We start from the raw sequence: 21,860 nt of genomic DNA, 5'->3' as shown, positions 1-21,860 counted from the left end.
AGGAGAGAGGACTACTCTGCGAAAAGAGCTTCAGTTAAAATATAAAGAAAACGTAAAATACGAATTTAATTAGTTGACACCGCTGGGGTTAAAATAAATTAATATTCTAAGCTTCCCCAGTTAGACATTTTACAATAGATGAAGGCTGGCCTGAGACTTTGTTCATGTTTATATTTTCAGCCCACTGTGTATGGGTGTGACAATCATGTTCCATTGAAATGACATAATCACGCTGAAAAATCCCATTTTGAGTTTATTTAAACTGTTGTAAACATAATAGAAACATAAGCAAAAAAATCCATTTATTTTTATTCCATAAAAAAATTCATTTGAACTTTTCATTATTGATACAAATATTGATTTCATTATTGAAAAAATATAAATTTATATTATAAAGGCTATTCCTGAAGCCTGGGCTTCAAAGCTGAAACCTCTCTCTGTTTGACTCATTAGGTTACTTTGTAATTCCACATAATCTGCAGAAACAAGTACTTTTATTTGTTATAAATTCACTAATTAAAAGCATAATTTTAAAATTATAAATCTACTTGATGTTTTCAAAGCGGACAAGCATAGAAAGAAAAAAATCTACTGGATCTGAGCTGCTGTTGTGGAACATTTCTGTAGAACTCCATGAGTCAAAACCCAGAAATAACCAAAGTGTTGGCCGATAGGCGAAGTAACCTGATTTGAGCTGAAAGTTCTGTCCACTACACACACACACAGATGATTTGTGAAAACCAAACACAACCTGAAGGGAAGAAAAACACATCGATGTGGACAACATGTAAACTTCCAGAATTATGCAGATCCTAATTTGGGAAACATTTGCTGAAAAAACTCCAGGTTTCAGCATTGTCCACAGATGGTTTCCTCATTTTAATCAAGCGGAAAACATGGAAAAGTTGAATTTTCATTGGCTTTCCTCACAGAGGAAAACAGGTCCAGGCTGCTGTAGCTGATCTGAAACAAAACTCCAGTTTCAAGAATCAGACTTTCTTCCACTGTTGGAGAAAAAACTGGAAATCTTGCTTTGAGTCTTCAGAGGTGGTGAGAGAGGAGCTGAAAAACAAAGCAGAATCCTAAACACGGTGAAAAACCTTCATCCCTTAGACAGAAACATCATCTGGAGCATCATCATGTGATGACATGGAACTGCTACAAACTGAGAACCAGACATAAAGTCAGACAGATTCCTCAGAGAAACATGTGTCACATCACTGATGGATCCTGACCTGCAGAGGGCCGCTCCTCTCTCACAGCAGGACTGTCAGCGGCTGACACGGGCTGACCAATCAGAGCATCCAGCATCTCTTTGTATTGCTTCTTATGGCGAGGGCGAACAAACACACCGAACCCTTGGAAACACACGACACACACATCCTTAGTCAAATCTCCAGCATGCAGAAGCCAGGAGATCTGTGGAGGACTCAAGCAGAACCTACTCATGAGGAGGTGGAAGTTCTCATCCCTCTCTGTGAATAAGCTCACCACGGTGGTCACCAGGCTTTCGTAGTCCTCCGTCTTCTTGTAGCCGTGGATGGCCTGGAAGAGCTGGGCGGACCTTTCAGGTCCCAGGGCTTGCTTTACTTCGGCCAGGAAGGCAGCGTGGGTCTCGTGCTTATGGTCAGAACCTGGCCAGAAGAATGCCCAGTGAGCTCATTCATCCACCCTGCAGCTAATTTTCTAACTAAACTGCTGTCAGTCAATTAAATGATTTCATCAGATTAATCACACTAGCTCTGTGTTTAATCACGTTTTCTTTATTTTTTTAAATGATTTTGTAGCAGAAAGCAGGTAATGAAATCAAGAAACTTACTTCACTATACATGCAATCAAATAGTAGCAAACTTGTTCAGGGGGAAGCAGACAGAAGTGATATATTTTATTTTATTTTATAGTTTTTGGGTGCCCCACCCCTTTTTCATGCTGCCCTGAACAACTGCCCATATAGCTCATATCAAAAACCATCACCATATGCACGCTTTCAAAAATATTTTATTGTTTCAAACCAAACATGTCTGAAGATTCTCAGTTTTTCAGGTTTTTATATTCAGGAAGACTTAAAGGAAGTCATTTTGTTTTAAGCATTCATTTAGAAATATCCCACTCTGTTCATTTTCGATGAAACTTGTACAGAGAGGCCCTTGTCCTTGTCCTCCTCCAGCAAAATTATCACCGTAATCTGTGTGTGTCAAATTTCGAGCTCATATATGTAAATGTGCACAGGCAGGCTAGCGACGCAACACAAGCAAGTTGGAAAATGTAAATTTTTGTTCCTATCTGCTGTTGTGTAAAATGATCACGTTCCGCTGTTGTTCATTGCTCCCTGTCTGTAAGGTCCATAAGGTTGGCGAGAGAGAGAGGCTTTTAGGTCAAAGTAGGTAGTTTGATTAATCTGGATCACGTAATATTAACACATTAAAATTTTCTGATTAATCGCCGCTGAAAGCCAAGAAACTGGCTTTTCAGAGCTATAACGACTCTGTCGGACAGGCAAAATGGTCAAACACACCAGTTGCCGCCCTGGCTTAAGATCTCCTACCAGATGGAGCTGCTCTTAATCCCTGCTGACTCAGGTGGCGTCCTCCTCTGTTGAGCTGCTGAGTGTCGAGCTGACTGCACGTGGACCTGGAGCTCACAGCTCCCACCGCTGGGTGATCTACAGCTGGAAGACAAACACATCAAAGTTTTCACAAACTTGTTGTTCCTAAGAAATCAGTGTAAATTTGTACTTTTTAATGATCATTTCTCCCCCCCCCTCCTTCAAAATCACTGCACTAGTCTGTTTCACTGCCATACAAGGATAATTTCAGACCCTGGACTTCCACAGAACGAATGGAAGTCACGTTCCAAACAGTTCCCAAGTTGCAACAGTGTATGAGCGTAATTTGTTCTTGGTGGTTCAGAAGTGTTTCTCTGGCAAGTTGAAAATGTAATATTTTCTTGCTGTTGTGTAGCATTAGCTGACTGCTTTGCACCAGAATTAATCAACAATTATATTATATGTCGCCAGTTTTAGTTAATTAAGCTCGTTTTCTTCCTAGTTGTGTTTTTACTGCAGCCATCTCATTGTGATCTAATTCAGCGTTTTACAATATCCAGCTTAAATGTTCAATTCCAGTTACTGAACTACCTCAACTAGAAAATCCTTAGGTTTTTTTCTGCAAGATTGATGCGTGTAATTTAGTTCCAGTTATGTGTCCTTTGTCAGAAAGTGCGGCATAAACAGAAACATCACCATTAAGGAAGAACTTAATTGGGAAGATGAGTCATTTTTAAAACATGTTTTCCAGATAAACCACATGAGAATAATTTCAGTGAACTGCTGAAACAAGCTGCATACAAAGCATTACAAAGGTAGCAATCTCATTTTCTCTTCTACAAAGTAAGAGCTCTTCATCTAAGTCAATATGCCCACCTGAACTCCACCCACACAGAGCTTATCATCACACAAACACACTGAAGGTTTGAACTTGTTGGCAGTCAGCATTTAACTCAAATCAATCCCACCACAGTTCCTGCTGTGACTGGACACTTCCAGAATGCAGAAGCATCATTTTCCATAAAGTGAAACAGAACAAAAAGCAGAACTGACAGGCTAGTTGTAACAACACCACAATAAAATGTGGAGATAAATCATCCACATGTTGGAGAAAATATTCCTGATGTTCCAACAGCAAAAATAGATAGATTGTTTCTTGTACTGTTCTTATTCTTTTCTTAACTCTGTCATGTTTCCAGATACATGGTATGCAGAGTTGGGTTGCTTTGGCAGTAAGTGATGATATTATTTTCACATCTAGGCCTTTTATTAGAGGCTCCATTAGTAACACAAAGAGAAGTGGCTCAGTTTCCTACCAGTCTGCAGAATCTCAGCTTTCTTCTCCTTAGACAGCGAGTGCTCCGGTTTGAACCCACAGCCCTGACCCACCAGCTCCTGACATTTCTCATCAAACGTCTTTTTGTGATGTGGACGAACAAACTGGTAGAACCCTACGGCAGGGAAGCAGTGGTGGTTAGAGCAGACACGCTTTTACAGATTCCAGAGTCTGAGGCAGAACAACACACCTCGGAACAGGCTGTGAGTGTTGGGGTCTTCAACCAAAACAGCCGTCTCTGTCAGCAGGACGCTCAGGTCGTCTGTCTTCTTGTAGCTCTGCAGAGCCTGGACGATGTGGTCGAAGCTCACCTTGCTCAGAGACTTCTTCATGTCGGCCAGGAACTGTTTGGCCCTGCTGGCCTTACTCTCCTCTGACCCATCCTCAGAGACACTCGCTTTCTTCAGGAACCAGGTATAAAAATGAGAGGATCAGTTCCTGATACAAACATGTTTAAGTTAGGAGAGTAGCAATAAAACAAGCAGCTGCTGAGTTTGTTTGGACCTTGGTTGATCTGCTGGGTGATTACATAGAGTTTAACAGAAGTGCAAATTTTATTTTAATTCAGTTTTTTTTTTTTTTTTTTTTTTTTTCATTTTTGAGACTTGGTGCCCCGACCACCAGGTTTAGCAGGTTTTCTGGGGAAAACCCTGTGTTCAACACTTCAGGTCAGAAAAATCAGGAATTTAATCATCAGTGTAACGTGTACCTGTTCCTGAATCAGCTTGATTTTCCGCTTCCCTCCCCGTAACTCGTCCTCCATCTTCTTGTCATATTGGAGGGACAAGGTGGACAAGCGGCTGGCCTTCAGAAGCAAAAAGTCCACAAATCATTTGAAATGACAGCATTGTGACTCCATGTTGATCATGAAGTAACCAGCAGCCCACCTTCTCCTCATCGTTCTTGTCGTCCTCCCAGCACCGGTCACCTCTCTCCAGAGCGTCCAGCAGGTTGGTTGGTTTCCTCTGATTGTCCTGCACCTCACTCTCATAGGCGATGCACAGCTTAGCCACTCCGTTAGCTCTGCTCTGCTCATCTGATCACAAACACGCCACACAAAATAGCCCTTTTAACAGAAAACATGTCAGTTTTGTTCTTTGTCTGCAGTTTCTATTACGTTAATGATGTCACACATGAAAGGATAAGAAGAAAACCATCCTGTTTGCTAGAAGACATTTAAGAAACAAAAAAAAAAAGAGGAAGAGGGTGATTTGGTCAGATCAGGTGAAAATAGGTACTGGACCTTAGAAGGTACTGTTTTTATAAGCTTTATTTCAGGGCACGTAGCATAATGAAGTAACTATGTCACCTTCAGTTGCATAAGAAGTATGTATCAAACATAACACTCCATGTATGCTTATGATGAGAGAATAAGATTAGAACATAATGCAAGGCTCAAAAAGGTGTATAATACAGAATACCTTTCCTTTAAGATGTGATGTTTCTTGAGTTCTGTAGATTTAAAATTTCAACTATGAACTCAGCCTTTATAGAAAGTATTGAAGGGTGGGCTAACAGATGGATAGAATAAAGAACAGAAAGCTGACAGACTGATGGCAAAGCATTTTTAAAACACAGTACGGACCCAGTTTTCTTCTCTTGAGGCTGGGAAGGTGTGCATCCAGAGCCTTTGCTTTCTGGGTGTGGTAACTTTCAGAGGCAGCGCCGGAGGACAAACTGGGAGTGTTTGATGAGCATTCGGTTGGAAGATTTTCTACTGTAGGCATCTTCACCACAACAGGCCTCTGGAACATTCAAACACAACAACCACACTGAAGCTTTAGTCACAACAAACACCCACAGTACAGCATGTCCGAACTCACTTAGAAATATTTTATCAGGACTTTTCAGGTCAAAATGGTCAAATTCATAAACAGGAAAGTGGTTCTAATTGATAAAATTATTCAAAGTAATGCAACGTACTATTTTCTGCGCAACCCGAAAGAACTGAGACACATCACGGACAACATTCCCAAATCTGTCGTAGAGGCGAACGTACGGCTTGACCCAGGATGGAAGCTGAGCTCTGGCATCAGAGCTTTTAAACCTAGAGGGCAAAAAAAACAAAAAAAACAAGTAAGTTTCCATTTTCCCCAGAGAAACAGAAATATCCAGAGTTAGGAGTTGTGGTTAGAGTTATTGTGGGAGTGGATTAAATGTAAAAATCAACAAATCTTCAATTCAGTTCAATAAATTGTAATTCATCACAAAAGGAAATCATCGTGACTCATACCACCAAGGAGTGATTGTGGAGTCAACTCCTGCAATATCTAGGGTTCATGTATTATTATTGAGCTTTCGAGATGCTAAATAATCAGCTGCTCCCAATTGTAAAGAACCTCCATCATATCGGAACAACTGTTAAAAATTTTTAAACGTAAGAGCAAAAGTCCCTTCAGCTGCTCAGCATCCAGAACCTGAGAAATAATTGTTCATAAAAGCAACACCTGAATCGGAAAGAAACATGAACAAAGGTCTGCAACTCTCTTAGCGACCCGGTCTTGTTACTTCACAAAGTCAAATACTAAACATTACTGGCCCAAAAACGTTTAGTATTTGTGTTGCTCCCAAACTCCCTGGATGAACCAATATTGAATAAATCTTAAAACAACAACTGTGTATGTATGAATGTAAATTAATTTCCAATGTAATTCCAAAGTATATAGAATAAGAAAAAAAAAACTTAACAGGGACTTGAAGAACAGTGTAAGAAAACTGCTGAGTGAGTCATCATGATAAATTAAAAAATAACTAAATTATGACAGCTGATTATGGATTAATAACAGTAGAACCACTTTCTGCCAACCTGCTGGATGCATCATTAAACAGTCACTTAGACTCTGTTATAATCACCAGTTGTCTAATTATACCCAAGGTACTTAAAACTACAACGAACAAACTTGGAACCAAAAATAATGCTACTACTACTAATAGTAATACATTTAATTTATAAAGCCCTTTTTATATCACCAGGATAAAAACAAGGATGTATACCTTTGATCACAGAGAAAGATGGCTCCGTAGTCCTCCTTGTGGCGGATAACTCTCCCGATGGCCTGGTTCACTGCTCTGAAGGCCTGCTGCTTGTACCACTCCTGACCTGACAGGTACTGACAGGAAGAGGCATCATGTCACCACTGAACGTCATCAAACTGGCCTTCCTGGGCCTCGGCTGCCAGTTTAACCTCACCCTCATTCCTGGGGATTTTTTTCTGCTCATTTCGTCCAAAAACTGCATCTTCAGGATGACTCGTGGGTCAAACTTAGGAGGAAACGGCAGGCCGGTGATGATGACGCCCCGGCCAAAGGTGTCTGCAAAATCCAAACCTTCACTAGCCTAGGGTAAGAACAACAGGAACAGAACGGCTGTGAGACAGTCAGTCATTCACACAGTGATGATCCCATCTACTGCAGGTTCAATTTGGGGAGTTTATTAAAGGGTTTTTTTTGCTGAAAGGTTGGTTGAGTAGCAGTGAAATTCCTGCAGAAGTCAGGAATATTTCTGCCTAGTTCCATTTCTCCATGGCCTCTCACACCCGGGTGTTTGCTTCAGAAACCACACGAGCAGCTTGGGCTTGCAGTAACCATCAGCTGCTTCTGGTCAATAAAACCAAATCCAACACGGATTTATCTGGAGTACACAACTAAGACGGCAAAGATTCAACATTTTGTGAACATAACTTTACAAGTTCTTCCTGATTTCAACTGAATCACACATCTACAAGCGCAACACGTAGAGAAGTGATACTTCCAGCTTGTTTGGCTTCAGAAAAGTTACGAACTCTTAAAACGGAAACATTTAACAGAAACCTTGATGCATCATCATTAAGATTATGCATCAAGGTTTCTGATGCATAATCAGAAACCTGATTATGCATCAGGGTACCTGTCATCAGGGTCAGGTACACCAGACCCTGATGACACCATCAGAGTCTGGTTTACCGAGACAACAGTCAGCTGCATATTTCTTCTATCATCCATGAAGCGTTGGAGGAAAACCATGATGAAGACGATGCGCTGCTATTGTGTCGTTATGAGCTTACCTTCCCACGGCAGACGGCAAAGAAGCTTCCTCCTTTAGACACTGGATCATTCACTTTGTTGTAATACCCATCAATAACCTTTAAACGCACACAAACAGGCTCAGGTCAGCAAAGAAATCCAATCCAACCCTGAATATGCAGGTTCTTAACATTAATTATTGAAAAACAAGAAACCCACAAAAAAATATGTAAAGAAGATGGATGCACTTTGACAAAAATTTGATTTGTCAAAAAACAACAATCAAAACAATGTGTTAAATATATATTTAATATTGTTATTTAAAAAGGCTAAGAAATAATTCCTGATTTTTTTCCCCCTTTTGCTCTTCATTCCTCTGGGTGTCTGTCCAGTTGTTCCATTTAATAAAAACTTAGCTCACCTCATTGAAGGTTCCTTTCCCTTTGGGTTCAACAAACATGGGCTTCATGTTCTCGATGCGATCTGTGTGTCCGTTGGCCTAGAGAGGAAAACCAAACTCAGAGCAAAATGCTTTGACAAGTAACACAGAAGAAAAGCTTTAAGGCGAGCAGCAACATGGTGCCTCATCAGTTAGCATGGCACCTTTACACCCACAGGATGCATCATGCTGAACATCAGCAAAGGGGGTTCAGGGTTTCCCCCAATGTTTTACAAGCCTGGTGGGCCACCAGGCTTCACTTGTGCCCCCACCAGGCCTAGCATTGCTTGTTTACGTAAGTATTTTTTAAATGTTTGCAGTTTTTAAGACTTTATTGTTGGTGTTAGCAAGTTTTCCAGCCAGAAGCAGAGCTGCTGTTGACTGGAACCAATTTGAAAAGGAACACCGGGTCCTTACAGCACTGACAGCTGATCAGATGATCCTGGTGTGGGTTGGTTGATAGAAAACAGTAGCAACATATACTCTGACACATGTCTGATGCGCCCAGCGTGTATTGCTCTTTACTTTCACTTGCTGGACAGAATGCAAAAATTCTGTCCAGCAAATCAAAACTTTAAATTTGTAGAAAATAAGAAAACAAGATAGGGGAGAGGGAGGGATTTCCTTGAACTACATAGATGTTTTCTAAAAAGGTATCATGGAGACTTTGGACTCACCCTCCAAAACTCCAGAGTTTTCTCCATCAAAGGGAAGGAAGGAAAAAACACCAAGAGGCCATGAGGAACCACCCGGCTAAGGTTGGCTGAGAAAACACAGACAACAACAAGAAACTAGAAGGAGATTCAAAGTGAAATAATATGGGAACAGAAAATGTTCATTATTTCCAAAACCTGACAGCTTGTGATTGGATAATATCAACTATCACAACTGATTTAAATTCAATTGAGCATTCATTTACCAACAGCTGCAGTTAGCAAACAACTAAAACTGTTTGCTAATTCAATCATCATGAAAGATAAAAAATTTTTTGTTCGCTCTGAGAACGTCCTGTTAGGATCTAGGGACGATTGTATTGAGGCTAAAGAGTGTTGATCGTGTCTTTATTTCCAGCAATAAGGAAAAGAATGAAAAAAAAAGTAAAAAAAAAACAGAAACCACAAAAAATAAGGAAGCTGGATCTTACCTACAGTGTTTCCTAAAGAAGTCATGTTATCAGGATTAAACCTAGCAAAGAAAAAACACATCATCACAGCTGTCAAACAATACATTTACATAGAAATGAATACACATATTTGGATGTAGAACTTTGTATCTGTATTTTTGTGAATTCATATAGCATACCAACTTAAATAGAGATTGTCTGTATAAGTCTCTAGTTTTTGTATTTTAGGTTATTTTGTACCTGTGTGTGTTCAACATGCAGCACAAGCAGCTGGTGCAGATCGGCAAAATGGTAAATGTTGAATACAATATAACATTTTTCTATTACTGGCACTGTATTATCTTTCATTTTAACTTTATGGAAAGCAGGATCGTAGACATCCAGTGACTAAAAACCAACCAACCATAAAAAAATAAAAAATAAAAAATCTTTACTTTGGCCCAAAAGTTCATTTACTTGACAAGACAGAGCAGTTATTTTCAAAGAAAAGGTGACTCACATCTCATTATTGATCAAAGCTGACACAAAACACAAAATAAAAAAGTAGACCAACAAAATAAAAGAAATAAATAAAGCAGGAGAGAGAGAGAGAGAGTCACTCACACAGTGGCAATCTAATGTCTATGTTCTAACCACAGCTTCTGATTGGAGCATTTCTACTTTTAATGAATCTAGATTAGAAGAACTCCTGCATTTAGCCGATGTTTGGAAGGCTTTGTCCAAAACAATTTAATATCTGTGGGAAAAATAGAGAAAGACCGGCACCACGATTCCAATAAGTTCTCCTCATGCTGAGAACATTTACCTTCGGTCGAATGCTGAACTCAGGTGAACTCCATCTGGACCTCGATCAATAACGCTCACAAAGATCTGGTCTCGATCGATCACATGGCCATTTTCGAGAAGCACCGGAAAGTTTCTGGAACAAATAAAAGAACCGAATGATAATAAAACACGGGTTTGAAATACTGGCAACACAATCCATCACAAGCTGTTCAAATACAGAAGGTTAGAATAAGAAAACATAGAATAAAGGCTGTTTTCATGAACTTAATTATTGAACAATTAAGAAAAAACATCAGTTCTATAATCAACTAAGAAAACAAAAAGTGAATGATTTAGTTAATTTGTCCAGGCATAGGCCAAATATCAACCAGGCCTAAAACAATCTTGGTTTTATCCTCGTCGTTTCTTATTATAAACCGATTAGAGGAGTCTTACATCCTCATCTCAGAGGTGAAAGAGGTCAGGGGAGAAAGGGTGCCACTGGTCAGAATAACACAGCGAACGTCTTGATTCACCAGGTCCTGCATGCTGAAGCCAGGGGAGAAGCACCAGTAACTCAGGACGTTTCCTACAACACACACACAGAAGCACATCACACATTTTTACTCATCCAACTCTTGGATGAGTAGGCCCCCCTCTCTCTCTGCCTTGAGAGAAAGAGCTGATTGATCAATTTACTCACAGATCAGAATAACAACAATCTGAAGAAACTTAGTCTTCAGTGACAACACATGTTTTTTGTAATTTTACAAAGTGATCTTCATCAGTGGTTCTCGGGTTGTTCTTTGGTAGCTTCTTTGTTCATTTCCAGTCTTATGTCTATTCATTTGCATAGGAAATGAACAACAATCTATAAGATGAGCTGAACTTATAAACACTAATCATTAGACTTTAGATGAAAATCTGGTAATCAGTTTATATTTATGCACCTGAAAAATAGGTCACATGCTCTTCATCTACCAGAGGAGGTGTGTTTTGGTCCTACATTTTATTTGTTCTCCATTAGTTTATTGTATTGATAATTTTATAAAGAGCTTCTACACTCAAAACCATTTTCTAACTAATAATAAAACAAATACAGAAACCAGCTGCTGAAGAACCTACCAGTTTGGAAAATGCATATTCCACCATCCCTTGTTTTTCTAAGGACGTAATGTTACAGGCAATTGTTTTAAATAAATAACCATGTTACCAGAGATCCATACCTTGTTTCTTTGAAGAAGGAGCAGACCACAAATCAGGGGTCTGTTTTTTCCTCTGGTAACTGTTGTCTAGATGGATGTGAACCTGAACCAAGCAGACCATCACACCTTAAGTTAGCTTGCAAGCAAGATCAGCAGGGAGTAGATAAAATTATTATTGTTTTTTTTTTTCTGGAACAAAAAAGGGGGTGACAGCGGTAGGAGTTCTCCCTGCAATCGGTGGGTAGCTGGTTCGCTCCATGCTCCCACTCGCTGTTTGTGTCCTTGGCACAAACAACTTGGTCAGAAGGGCAGATAGAGCAAAATGGCAGCTTTGCTTCTGCCTGACAGCCCAGGGCAGCTGTAGCTACAATCCAGTAGCTTCCCATCATCAGCGTGGGAATGCACTATAAAAACAATCTATTATTATTATTACTGTTATTGTTATTATTAACTGAACAGACCTTAAAATGGGCTGTGTTGAACTCCATCTGCTTCTGTTTGTCCTTATCCGACGCTTCCCCACAGAACACCAACTAACAGACCAGAACACAAGAAGAAGTCACTGTTCCACTGCAACAGTCTCGGGAAGAATAAATTAGCTTTAGATGGCTAAAGCTAATTTTGCCAGCATATGTGGCTAAAAGTGACCTCAGATATCTTAAGATTTTACTGTAAAATAACAGAAGGTTTAAACTCTAAATGATCATCACTTATTAATAAGTGAAATTCAGAAATATCACCAATCTGGTAAGGAAGAAGCACAGACCTTTAAAAACAGCGTGTCAATAAAATGCTACACAGAATCAAGGATTTCCTATCAGTGGAACTGAGTGAGTAAACCTCCTGCTATATAAAGAAAGTCTGATTTTATAGTTTTTTTTCTCTGCATTAAAAAGAGTTTCCTGACATCCTCTCAAAAGAGGTACTAGTTTTCATCCAACAAATGGTTTTATGTTCCACAGATGTAACTGGATGAAATGTAGAAACACAAACTATATTATATTTTCATCCTAAAGATGAAAATATAATCACAACTTTTTCTGAGTTGTTAACACACATTGGATCCTCCAAGACAAAATAGCTAAATCAGGCAAATTCCTACATTCCCACATATTTATCCGGACGTCTCGAGAGCGGTTTCCTCAAACTTCATCCTGTAGCTCACCTGTATCATATCAACCAGTTTCTGCAGTCCAGCCGTACTGAGGAAAATTCCTGGCACTGGTGAAAAACATTATGCAAACAATTGGTTAGAGAAAATAATCTGCACATGCATAACATTATTGTAACACAATTATTACATTAAAGCCTATGAAAAGGAGTAGAAAACGTATTATATACAAAGCAGCAATATGAAGAAACGCTGTCATACTGACGTCCAGCCAAGCTTCCAATGATCTGCTCCAAAGCGTCATGGATCTCTGTCTTGGTCTGATAGGTCAGATGGGCTCTCTCCAGCAGCTCATAGATGAAGCTGATACAGAAAGAAGGGGACATGTCATATCTGTCTAGGATCAGCCCAACACACTGATAAATTGGCTGGACAATAAATCATCCCATATTTCCTTAATTTTGGGAGACTGGAAATCGGCCACCGCCTCCCTCTGCTCTGCCGTGAGAGAAGGCTGACGGACAGACCCACCCACCACGTCACGTCTGCACCTATGGGATCAATAATAGCCACCCCACTGTCTCATACTTAGTGACTTTGTCACTATATTTAGGGACTTTTCAGACAAAAAATTATTAGAAATTAGTATCTGCCAAAATTGAAAATGATGTTAATAATAGCTTTTTAAAGGGCCACTACAAGTTTCTGTCCTTCCTTTTTGGTGTCTCTGCTTCTAAAAACAGTGAAAGAGCACCAAACAAAACAAAACAAAAAAAACCAGCCATTTTTGGTAATTGACCTTTTGCGCCTGAAGTCACGCTGTTCAGAACTGTACCCCTCCGCCATGATGGGGGTCAAAACAACCCAGGAGCCCATGTGTAGCCTGTCAGAAAACAGACATCTGGTGGCCTAATGTGGCTTTTATTTTGTTGATTTAACTTTAAAAATGGTCATAGGATGCTGCACGCTTGGCTGCACAAACATACAAGGATGCAAACTTTTAATGAGGAAAGATATATTGTGGGTAAGGCATCATTTACTGTCGGGACTGAAAGTGATAGTAAGTCTACATTTAGAATTTGGTAATGTTCTAGTGTCTGCCATGTTTTCACATAAAAAAACCCAAACAAACCACAAAAAATAAAAAGGGGTCTTTCTGCTGAATTATGGTGCTGATGTCAGCAGCTCTACTTCACATCATGGCAGACTGGCCTGAAGCAAAGCAGAATCTTGAGTTTGAATTAATAACAATAGAAATGTGTTTCAGATCTGCAGTGTTTAATCCTTCAGTGGTTGTGGTTTGAAGGTTGTTCAGGAGGCTGCACTTCTTCTGCTTCGGGGTCAAAGATGAACGGGTTGTACCACTGTGTGTCTGCTGGTGGCCATTTTCAGATGACTGAGGTGCTAATGTAAACACTGACTCAACACCACAACAATGCATTCCTCAAAGAGCTCAAAATAGGCAGAACTGATTGTGTGAAATCTCAATATCTAAGAATGATTTTGTGTATTAAATGTAATTAACATGTTTTGCAGCCAACAGACCTATCCTAGCTTGTTCAAGAAAGCATAATAGTGAACATTTAAGGGACATTTAATTAACACCCAACTCAAATTTTCTGCTGATAAACTATCTGGTTATTAATTAGGGTAATATCTTTATGTTTCAGTGCAACTGTTGACATTCCAATATAAATTTGTCTAGTTCTGCATTCTTTAGCCTTAAACCGTCTCATTGCCTGCTTTCAGTCGAACGTTGCCTAAGCCAGTGGTCCCCAACCACCGGGCCGCGGACCGGTACCGGTCCGTGGACCAATTGGTACCGGGCTGCGCAAGAAATAATTACATATGTCCGTTCTATGTATTGAGTCTGGAGGAGCTTTTATTTTGAAAATCGTACACACGCCCCTGCTGTGTATGTACATACGTATACATACATATAAATCTTTTGTATGTACGTACAAAAGATTTATATTTGTGAAAGATAATTTCACAAACTGTTAAAATCACCTACATTCCTGGTTTTGTGATGCCTTTGTCACTTGGAACTTCATACGAATCGATGGCAGCTTCCAAATCCAGCAGGATTTCTGTCAAAGCAGACAGAACATGTCATGATCTTCAAATACAATCAGAGATACCGCTGGAAAAATGTTGCTCATAAATTATACTTACTTTTGATTTTAGCGATTGAGTCTATTTTTAAACCTGAAAAAAATACAGAGATGGAAACAAAGTTACTTGTTTTCCTGGTACAAATCTGCAGTTTATAAATTCTCAACCCAAATTACTCCAATTTCTGACTTCAAGACTTCTATAGCATTACACAGAAAAGGGTTAATTCACTTGCTTTCTAGGAGTCAATGATTCTTGGATTAGCTATTCGAGAAACTGAACCTGAGCTGAGGGACTCTACATTGTGGTCTTCTGTAACAGAGCCTCCTTGGCTGACTTCTCTAGCCTGCTCCACCAGCAGCCGGTCCACAGCAGTGATGGCAGAAGCGATATCGTACGGAGTCAGGTCAAAGGACGTCGATTCTTCACACGTCTTCTCCTGCACAGAACAGAAAGGCTTCATCTGATGTGTGTGAAAAAAAATCGTCAAAACAAGGTGGCTCCACAAAGTATTGACTCAGGGGTGATTAATACTTTTGCACACCGCACTTTTCAGTTTTTTATTTGTAAAACATGTTTTGAATCACGTATCATTTTCTGTCTACTGTCTGGACTGTGAGTGTTTGAAGCCGATGCCAAACTCTTTGTTTGGCCACACAATAAGTGACATGCAGACATGCCACCGATTTAGACAATCGATATTTTTAGAGTGCAGGGAACAGCTCTTACCACATTGTGAGCTTCGTCAAAAATCACCACGGCTCCATTCAGCTCAATATTATGAGCCCTGCGGCTCTGTGGAGAAAAGGACAACATTACAACTTTTTCAGAGAAAACTGGTTTTGTTAAGACACACCTGTAATCTATGAATCATCAGAACATAACGGGTTCTTCAGGAGCACACTTGTTAGACACCTCACCAAAGGAACGAAGACCCTTTTATGCCAAAACAAGGAGCTTTATCAGTCTGATCAACCATGTTAGGAAGATACGACTTATTTCTTTTGCAATCATGACTCTTTTTCTTAATTTTAGTGTTTGGTTATATAAAGAGAAATGAAAATCAACACAGACGAAGACAAAGCCATCCATCCATGACTTAGCTCACTTTTGGATCCAGCAGATAGTTGTATGGCATGAAAATGACATCAGCTTGCTGCTTTAAAGAACGACTGAGGTAGTATGGACAGACCCTGGAGAGATCCAACAGATCAAATGTGAATGCTTTAGCCATCGTTCAAGAAAATAAACAGTCAGAGAGGTAGTAGGGTTACCTTTGTTTGTTGCCAAATTTGACCAAGTCCTCCACATCAAGGATAGAGTTAACCAAGTCTCTGTCTGTGCTCTTCTCTGAAGGAAGACAATGAAAATGAAGAATCATAATTTAGACAACTGCTAATCTTATTTTAAAGATACACTGCATATCTTGGAATATCTAATTAATGAACCTCTAATGCTTGTGAACAATTAATGTTGTCATTTACAGAGCATTGGACCTAAAAGAGATTGTTCAAACACCAAAATATGGGATTCTTTGTGTTCATTTAAGAAGCCTTTGTGGTATTCCTAATTATTAAATTCTTGATAACTACAGTAATTGGTAGATTAAGAATCAACACTCCAAAAAACATGATTGATTTCGACTTCAGTCAAAATTAATACAGCATAACTGTCTGATAATAAAATTCTGTATTTTACATCGTGTGTATTTGTAATATGTGCCAAATCTGTCGATAACTCTAAACTATTGTTAATTAATTCAGAGCTAATTGGCCAGTGCTGTGACTTATGCCTTCATCTATTAGTTTAAAACCTAAACCTTATCAGGCATGCATGCACAAATAATAACTGAAATATTTGACTATTTTCTTAAATTCAGATTTAATTTTGATCTTAATTAGTAGCTCCATTAATAATTGCCCAAAGCAATTATTTCACATATTCATAACCAACACTAGACTCCCAGTAGCATAACAGCATTCCTCATGTTTTTGCTCAGTTAAGGTAATTTCCCTGGTAAAAACTGATCATTACCGTCAACATTGTTGTAGAACTGACACGACCTGGTGGACACCTTTCCTCTGCACATATGAACCTGGATAACAGAAGATTTTAAATAATTATCTCCACATATGTACAAACTGGCTTACTACAAGGATTCATTTTGAGCACAAAAATGAATGTGCTCATTCGTTTTATGCCATATCACATGATGTGGCAGAATGTTACACTGCTTGGAGCAAGCAGCAAAAGGTAATGGCCTGCCAATTCATCTCGAGACACTCGAAGGCAGAACAAGACGTTTTGTCTTATGTACGGCTTAAAGGAGTTTTAAACTAGGTGGGCACCAATTAATCAGCTGCAATTTTCCAATTTTTGCATGATCAGGAAATTTTTGTGACGCCAATCTTAATTGCTTCTGAAAATCAGTCGATGCTACCTTCTGATTTTAAGAGAGAGGTCCGACTGACAGACCACCCACAGGTGCAGATGTTATCTGCACTTGTGGGTGGTTATCAGCAGTTCCCCTGCTGTTGCCAACTTTGAATCTTTGCCGTTATGTTTAGCAACTTTTCAAACAAAAAACATCTGTACGGGTCAAAAATCGAACTCAGCAGCCAGAAAACTGCAATCAGTTCATCCCCATTTTAAACCACCAACTAGACTGCAACCATGGCCCAATTCATAGGTGATGGTTAGTTGGATTGGTAGCAGAATTATTACTTGAGACAAAAGGTCTCTAGTAGCGTTTACCGTAACACCCAAGTCGAGGTTACCTTGATGTGGTTGCTCTCCTGACGCATTACTTCCTGGTTGATACACAGCTGCTCTCTTGACCCCAGCACACACACCTTTGGCCTAATTCAACAGACATACAGAGAAAATAGTGAGAAACAATTGAACTGAATAAAAACTACCAACTTGCATTTTGTACAAGTTAATACAGCAAATGTTTACCTGTCCCCTATCTGTAAAATCTTTAAAAAATACTTTCAACTCTCGCCAAATACAATAGTCTCTGTTATGCAAACCCAATGACACTGTATAAAGCTTATCAATAAGACAATTTACCTGTATGACGTATTCTTTAACTCATTAATAACCTGTGCGAGCTGTGAATGCGTCCTGGAAGCGTAGATGATCTTGGGAATATCAGTGTAGTAGGCTGGAGAATAGAAAGATCAGAAGAACCACAGTCAGGTGATGAAGTTGCATCAACTTAGTTGTTGCTTCTCTCTGAAGTTTCTAACAGGATGATCGACTCCATCAATCCATTATCTTCATCTTAACCCGGGGTCAGGTTGTAGAAGTCCAGACTTCCCTCTCTCCAGCCACTGGGGCCACAGTGCCAACATTGAACCTCCAGCATATCCTGGGGGTTTTTCTGGGCCAGTTTTTATGCTCCTCTAATCTGGAACAACCTTCCAGAAAATCGTAAAGCTGCTGGAACTTAAGAGTTTCTTTAAACCCAGGCTGAAACATCACCTGCTTATAACCGTTTCTGGCTAATAATAACTGGAACATCAATTAATTCTAGTCTTTATTCCAATATTTGATCATTATTCTTGATGGTATTTGAGAAAATGTATATGCAGGCTGTTTACCACAACCAAGTTATAGAGGACAGCTCAATGTATGGAATCACAGCGAACAACAATAGTATACATGAAGTACAACAGAAAGTACAAAACAAGAGGTAATAAAAAGATAGCATGGAATTGCAATGAGTCTGGCATCCAAAGATATCTATCAGTATAATAAACAAATGCTGTAGATTATGTTATAACAGAAAAACTGTCTTAACGTGAAATCTTGGACAGTTTTTGCTCAAGATGATCATCCTGTAAGAACCCCCTGCTGGTCAGTACGTGTCCGTAGAAAATACCAACTATGGTTCAAACATGTAGGGACGTCTTCTGTGATGAAGACACAGAAAAAAACTAAGTAACATACTTGGCTTGTCCCCGTCAGTAGCAGCTGTCCCCCAGTGAGCCAGAGGTGTGTTTGGAAACAACTCCTGTCCTTTCAGCTTGTCTGCCAGCCTGCGAGCAGAGATGGAGTCCCTGAAGTGCTCCCTCCATGCCAGAGTGGCACACAGCAGACACAGAGTTTTGCCAGTTCCTGTAGGACTCTCCAGAACCCCATTAGATTTCTGGAAACAAGAAACCAGACACACACCTGTTACAGAATTTATTTTCTTTATTGTACTAGACCAAGGGCAGTAGAGATGAGCTCAAGTCGTGGCAGTGGCAGCTGCCACAGCTTAGTAGCATCAGCTTCTGACTTTTGTGGCAGGTGACACAATTTCTACCACGGATTCAGTGTCAGCTGCCATGGCTTTTGTGACAAATGACAAGACTTCTGAGTCATTCGTGACAAATTCTCTTTTGTCACGAATGACTCATTTGAATCAGATTGGATATTGAATATAAATATTAATAAGTATTTTGCACGAATTTTTTTTTAAAGTACATACACATTGTTGACAGCAGCCATGACTTTGTAAATACATATACATATGTACAGAGTTGAGTAGTAACTAAATACATTTACTCACATTTATTGAGTAACCTTTTTAGAAAACATTTACTTTTAGGAGTATTTATACTATGCTCTACTTTGTACTTTTACTTGAGTAACTTTATTATGAAGTATCACTGAGACTTGAGTAATATTTCTGGATTCTCTACCCACGGAAGGAAAAATAAGCATGTTTTAACCAAAAGTTCACCATTCATTCCTCCTCAAAGTATACGAAACAGCTTGGTACTTTCTGCTTGCTACACAGCAGATATAACAGGTGTGGAAGTTTCTAGAAAGCTTTCGTGTTTCCATGGGAACTTACCTCCTGCAAACATTGTAACACTTTGCTCATGTAGTCTTTCTGACACTCGTATGGAGTGAAGGGGAAATTTACTGTCACTCCTCTCAGATTCAGTGAAGGCATCTCTGTCTCCCCAGCTGGACTCTCTACAGTTCAGACGGTCTGTAAACGCCTGCTATGTTCAACACAAAGAAACACATTACAGGGAAAGTGTGTTGTCACTGATAGAAACTCCATTAGCTTCGCGCCAGCTTCTTCTTCTTCTTGAAATTTACTGGCGGTTGGCAAAAAACAGCCAGGTTTTTTAGGTGAGCATTACCGCCACCAACCGGTAAGGATTGTGAATCACATGACATAAAAAACAACTATATCATATTATACAACTTACCGTACACTGTTTCAAAAAATCTAATATAGCCTGATTTCCTCTGCTTTCTGAATCCTTTTGCAATAAATCAACAATGTCAAATTTCATTTTTATATTGCTAAGATTCCTAATTAACTTCTTTCTCTGAATTTGGTAATTCATACCAAAAATAACTTGCTCTATTGTCTTTCCCCCACAATCACATTTTCCCTTTCACATTTCCCTATCAAAAATAATGAGCTATTCAATCCTGTGTAGGTCGTGAAATAGTTATCTCTTATCTTATTTTGCAAACTGGCTAATGAAGAACTAGAATCCAAGCAAATTATTGATTTTAATGGTCTTACCTCTTTCATCCATTGAACTGCTTAAAAGTAAAGAAAGCATTTCTCCTCTATACACCAAGACTCCATCACTATTCCTTTTCCCTACCTTAATTTGAAACTGTGGCACAATAAATGCTATCCCTACCCTATTAGCTGTACTTTTGATGCATCTTTGTATATATATGTATGTACATACTTATAATACTGAGTATTCATGTACTATATATTTACTCATAATGAGAAATTTATCTTTGTTCTTCTTTTCTAATAATGAAAAATCAACCTCAGCATCAGAAAGTATCCAAGGTGGTATTGTGGGTAATGGAACTGTCTGATATACATCTAGTTGCTCTAAATGGATTTTATCAACTTTAGAATTTAATACTCATGGAAGTGCTTAAAGGTTTAAGCACCTCTAATGTTGGACAATCATTTCTTTGATCATAGATTTACAGGGTAAAAGCGATTTGATCAGTAGTTTGATGATAATTGATCCCTTCTAACTTTAAAAGGAATTTCTCCCATTTCAACCTGTAATGCTGCTGTTGAAGATGTTTTAAAAGCACCAGTACATATTCTTAAAGCTTGATGTTGGATAATATTTACCTTATAGAAGTTTGTATCTGCTGCTGAGTTATAAACTATGAATCCATAATCCAAGACTGACCTAATTGACCCAGTATAAATTGCATTCAATTAATTTCTATCAGCTCCACTCCTCATAATATTTAATACCTTCCTATACTTCTCTATTAATTTGTTAATGTATACACCCCATGTCATTCTTTCATCAAAGCATAACACAAGAAATTTAAATTGCATAACTCTTTCCAATTCCTGGCCATATAATTTTAGCTTAATTTTCTCATGAACTCTTTTCCTTGTAAAAAAACCCAAAAGAACCCCCATTATTTTAGTTTAAATAAATAGGGAACATTTGTAGGACATGCAAGAAGAAAAAACAGAAACCAAGAGTCAGTTATGACACGCCAGAATACAGTTTAATGCAAGTCTTAAAGCTGCAGTATGTGACTTTAATAAAATATATATTTTTAACATGTTTGTTAAAACTGTCCCCAGGTTGTCATAGTGTAATAGGAGACAGATAAAGAGCTACTACTACTGTCTGAAGAAATGAACCTCTCCTGGTCAAAAATAATCAGTCAAGAGGAGGATCTTAGCGCTGTCAATCATGAGTGTGTGCTGCTCAAAGTGGAATGGAGTAGAAACACCTTATGCTTTCAGGAAAACTGTTTATCCATGTTAACTTGCTTGACCATTCACAACAACAACTTAAAACCTGGGCTTTAACAAACCTAAATTCATCAAAATCTTTAGAAACCCTTCATCAGGGTAAACACCCTAATTGGAGTTTATTTGAATTTGTCCTGAATGTTTTCTTGTATGGAAGACCAGGAAAAACAAAATAAACATTTATGGTTTTATTTTTTATTATGTCAGTTTTGGTCCTCCATACTCACGAAGGTGCATCACATGTGAACCACAAAGGGGCTCAAACAAAGACTGAATTAATTAAATACACAAAAGAAAATCTTTTTGGAAGCAAAGTAATTAAAATAATAGCTCAAGACATGTCATTTTTGAAAAGTAAAAATCTTCTAGAAAAAAAAAATCTAATCGTTTTTTAGAAAATAAAATTATTTCCAAACTCCAGTCCAGTTAGTGGCGATAATCCAACTT

At 38.8% G+C, this 21,860-nt stretch overlaps 1 protein-coding gene across 1 annotated transcript; it reads right to left on the bottom strand.

The window, feature by feature from the left end:
• Nucleotides 1-233: 233 nt before the first annotated feature.
• rtel1 (regulator of telomere elongation helicase 1) lies at nt 234-19,741 on the bottom strand. The gene is made up of 33 exons (XM_044099887.1): nt 19,488-19,741; nt 18,596-18,794; nt 17,714-17,807; nt 17,419-17,500; nt 16,676-16,736; nt 15,916-15,991; nt 15,750-15,834; nt 15,371-15,436; nt 14,924-15,080; nt 14,702-14,734; nt 14,541-14,616; nt 12,792-12,889; nt 12,581-12,636; nt 11,877-11,948; nt 11,437-11,518; nt 10,667-10,799; nt 10,251-10,364; nt 9,467-9,507; nt 9,000-9,085; nt 8,305-8,382; nt 7,925-8,002; nt 7,072-7,218; nt 6,876-6,991; nt 5,805-5,928; nt 5,467-5,626; nt 4,769-4,917; nt 4,591-4,686; nt 4,072-4,282; nt 3,862-3,996; nt 2,546-2,668; nt 1,446-1,634; nt 1,236-1,358; nt 234-1,062 (listed from the first exon to the last, which is right to left on the bottom strand). The coding sequence occupies exons 1-33, from the start codon at nt 19,587-19,589 to the stop codon at nt 983-985; spliced, it is 3,522 nt and encodes a 1,173-aa protein (XP_043955822.1). The 5' UTR covers nt 19,590-19,741; the 3' UTR covers nt 234-982.
• Nucleotides 19,742-21,860: the final 2,119 nt, after the last annotated feature.

The sequence above is a fragment of the Gambusia affinis genome, linkage group LG01, assembly GCF_019740435.1.
Source record: "Gambusia affinis linkage group LG01, SWU_Gaff_1.0, whole genome shotgun sequence".
NCBI classification, from domain to species: Eukaryota; Metazoa; Chordata; class Actinopteri; order Cyprinodontiformes; family Poeciliidae; genus Gambusia; species Gambusia affinis.
This window is presented reverse-complemented; position numbering and strand designations above follow the sequence as displayed.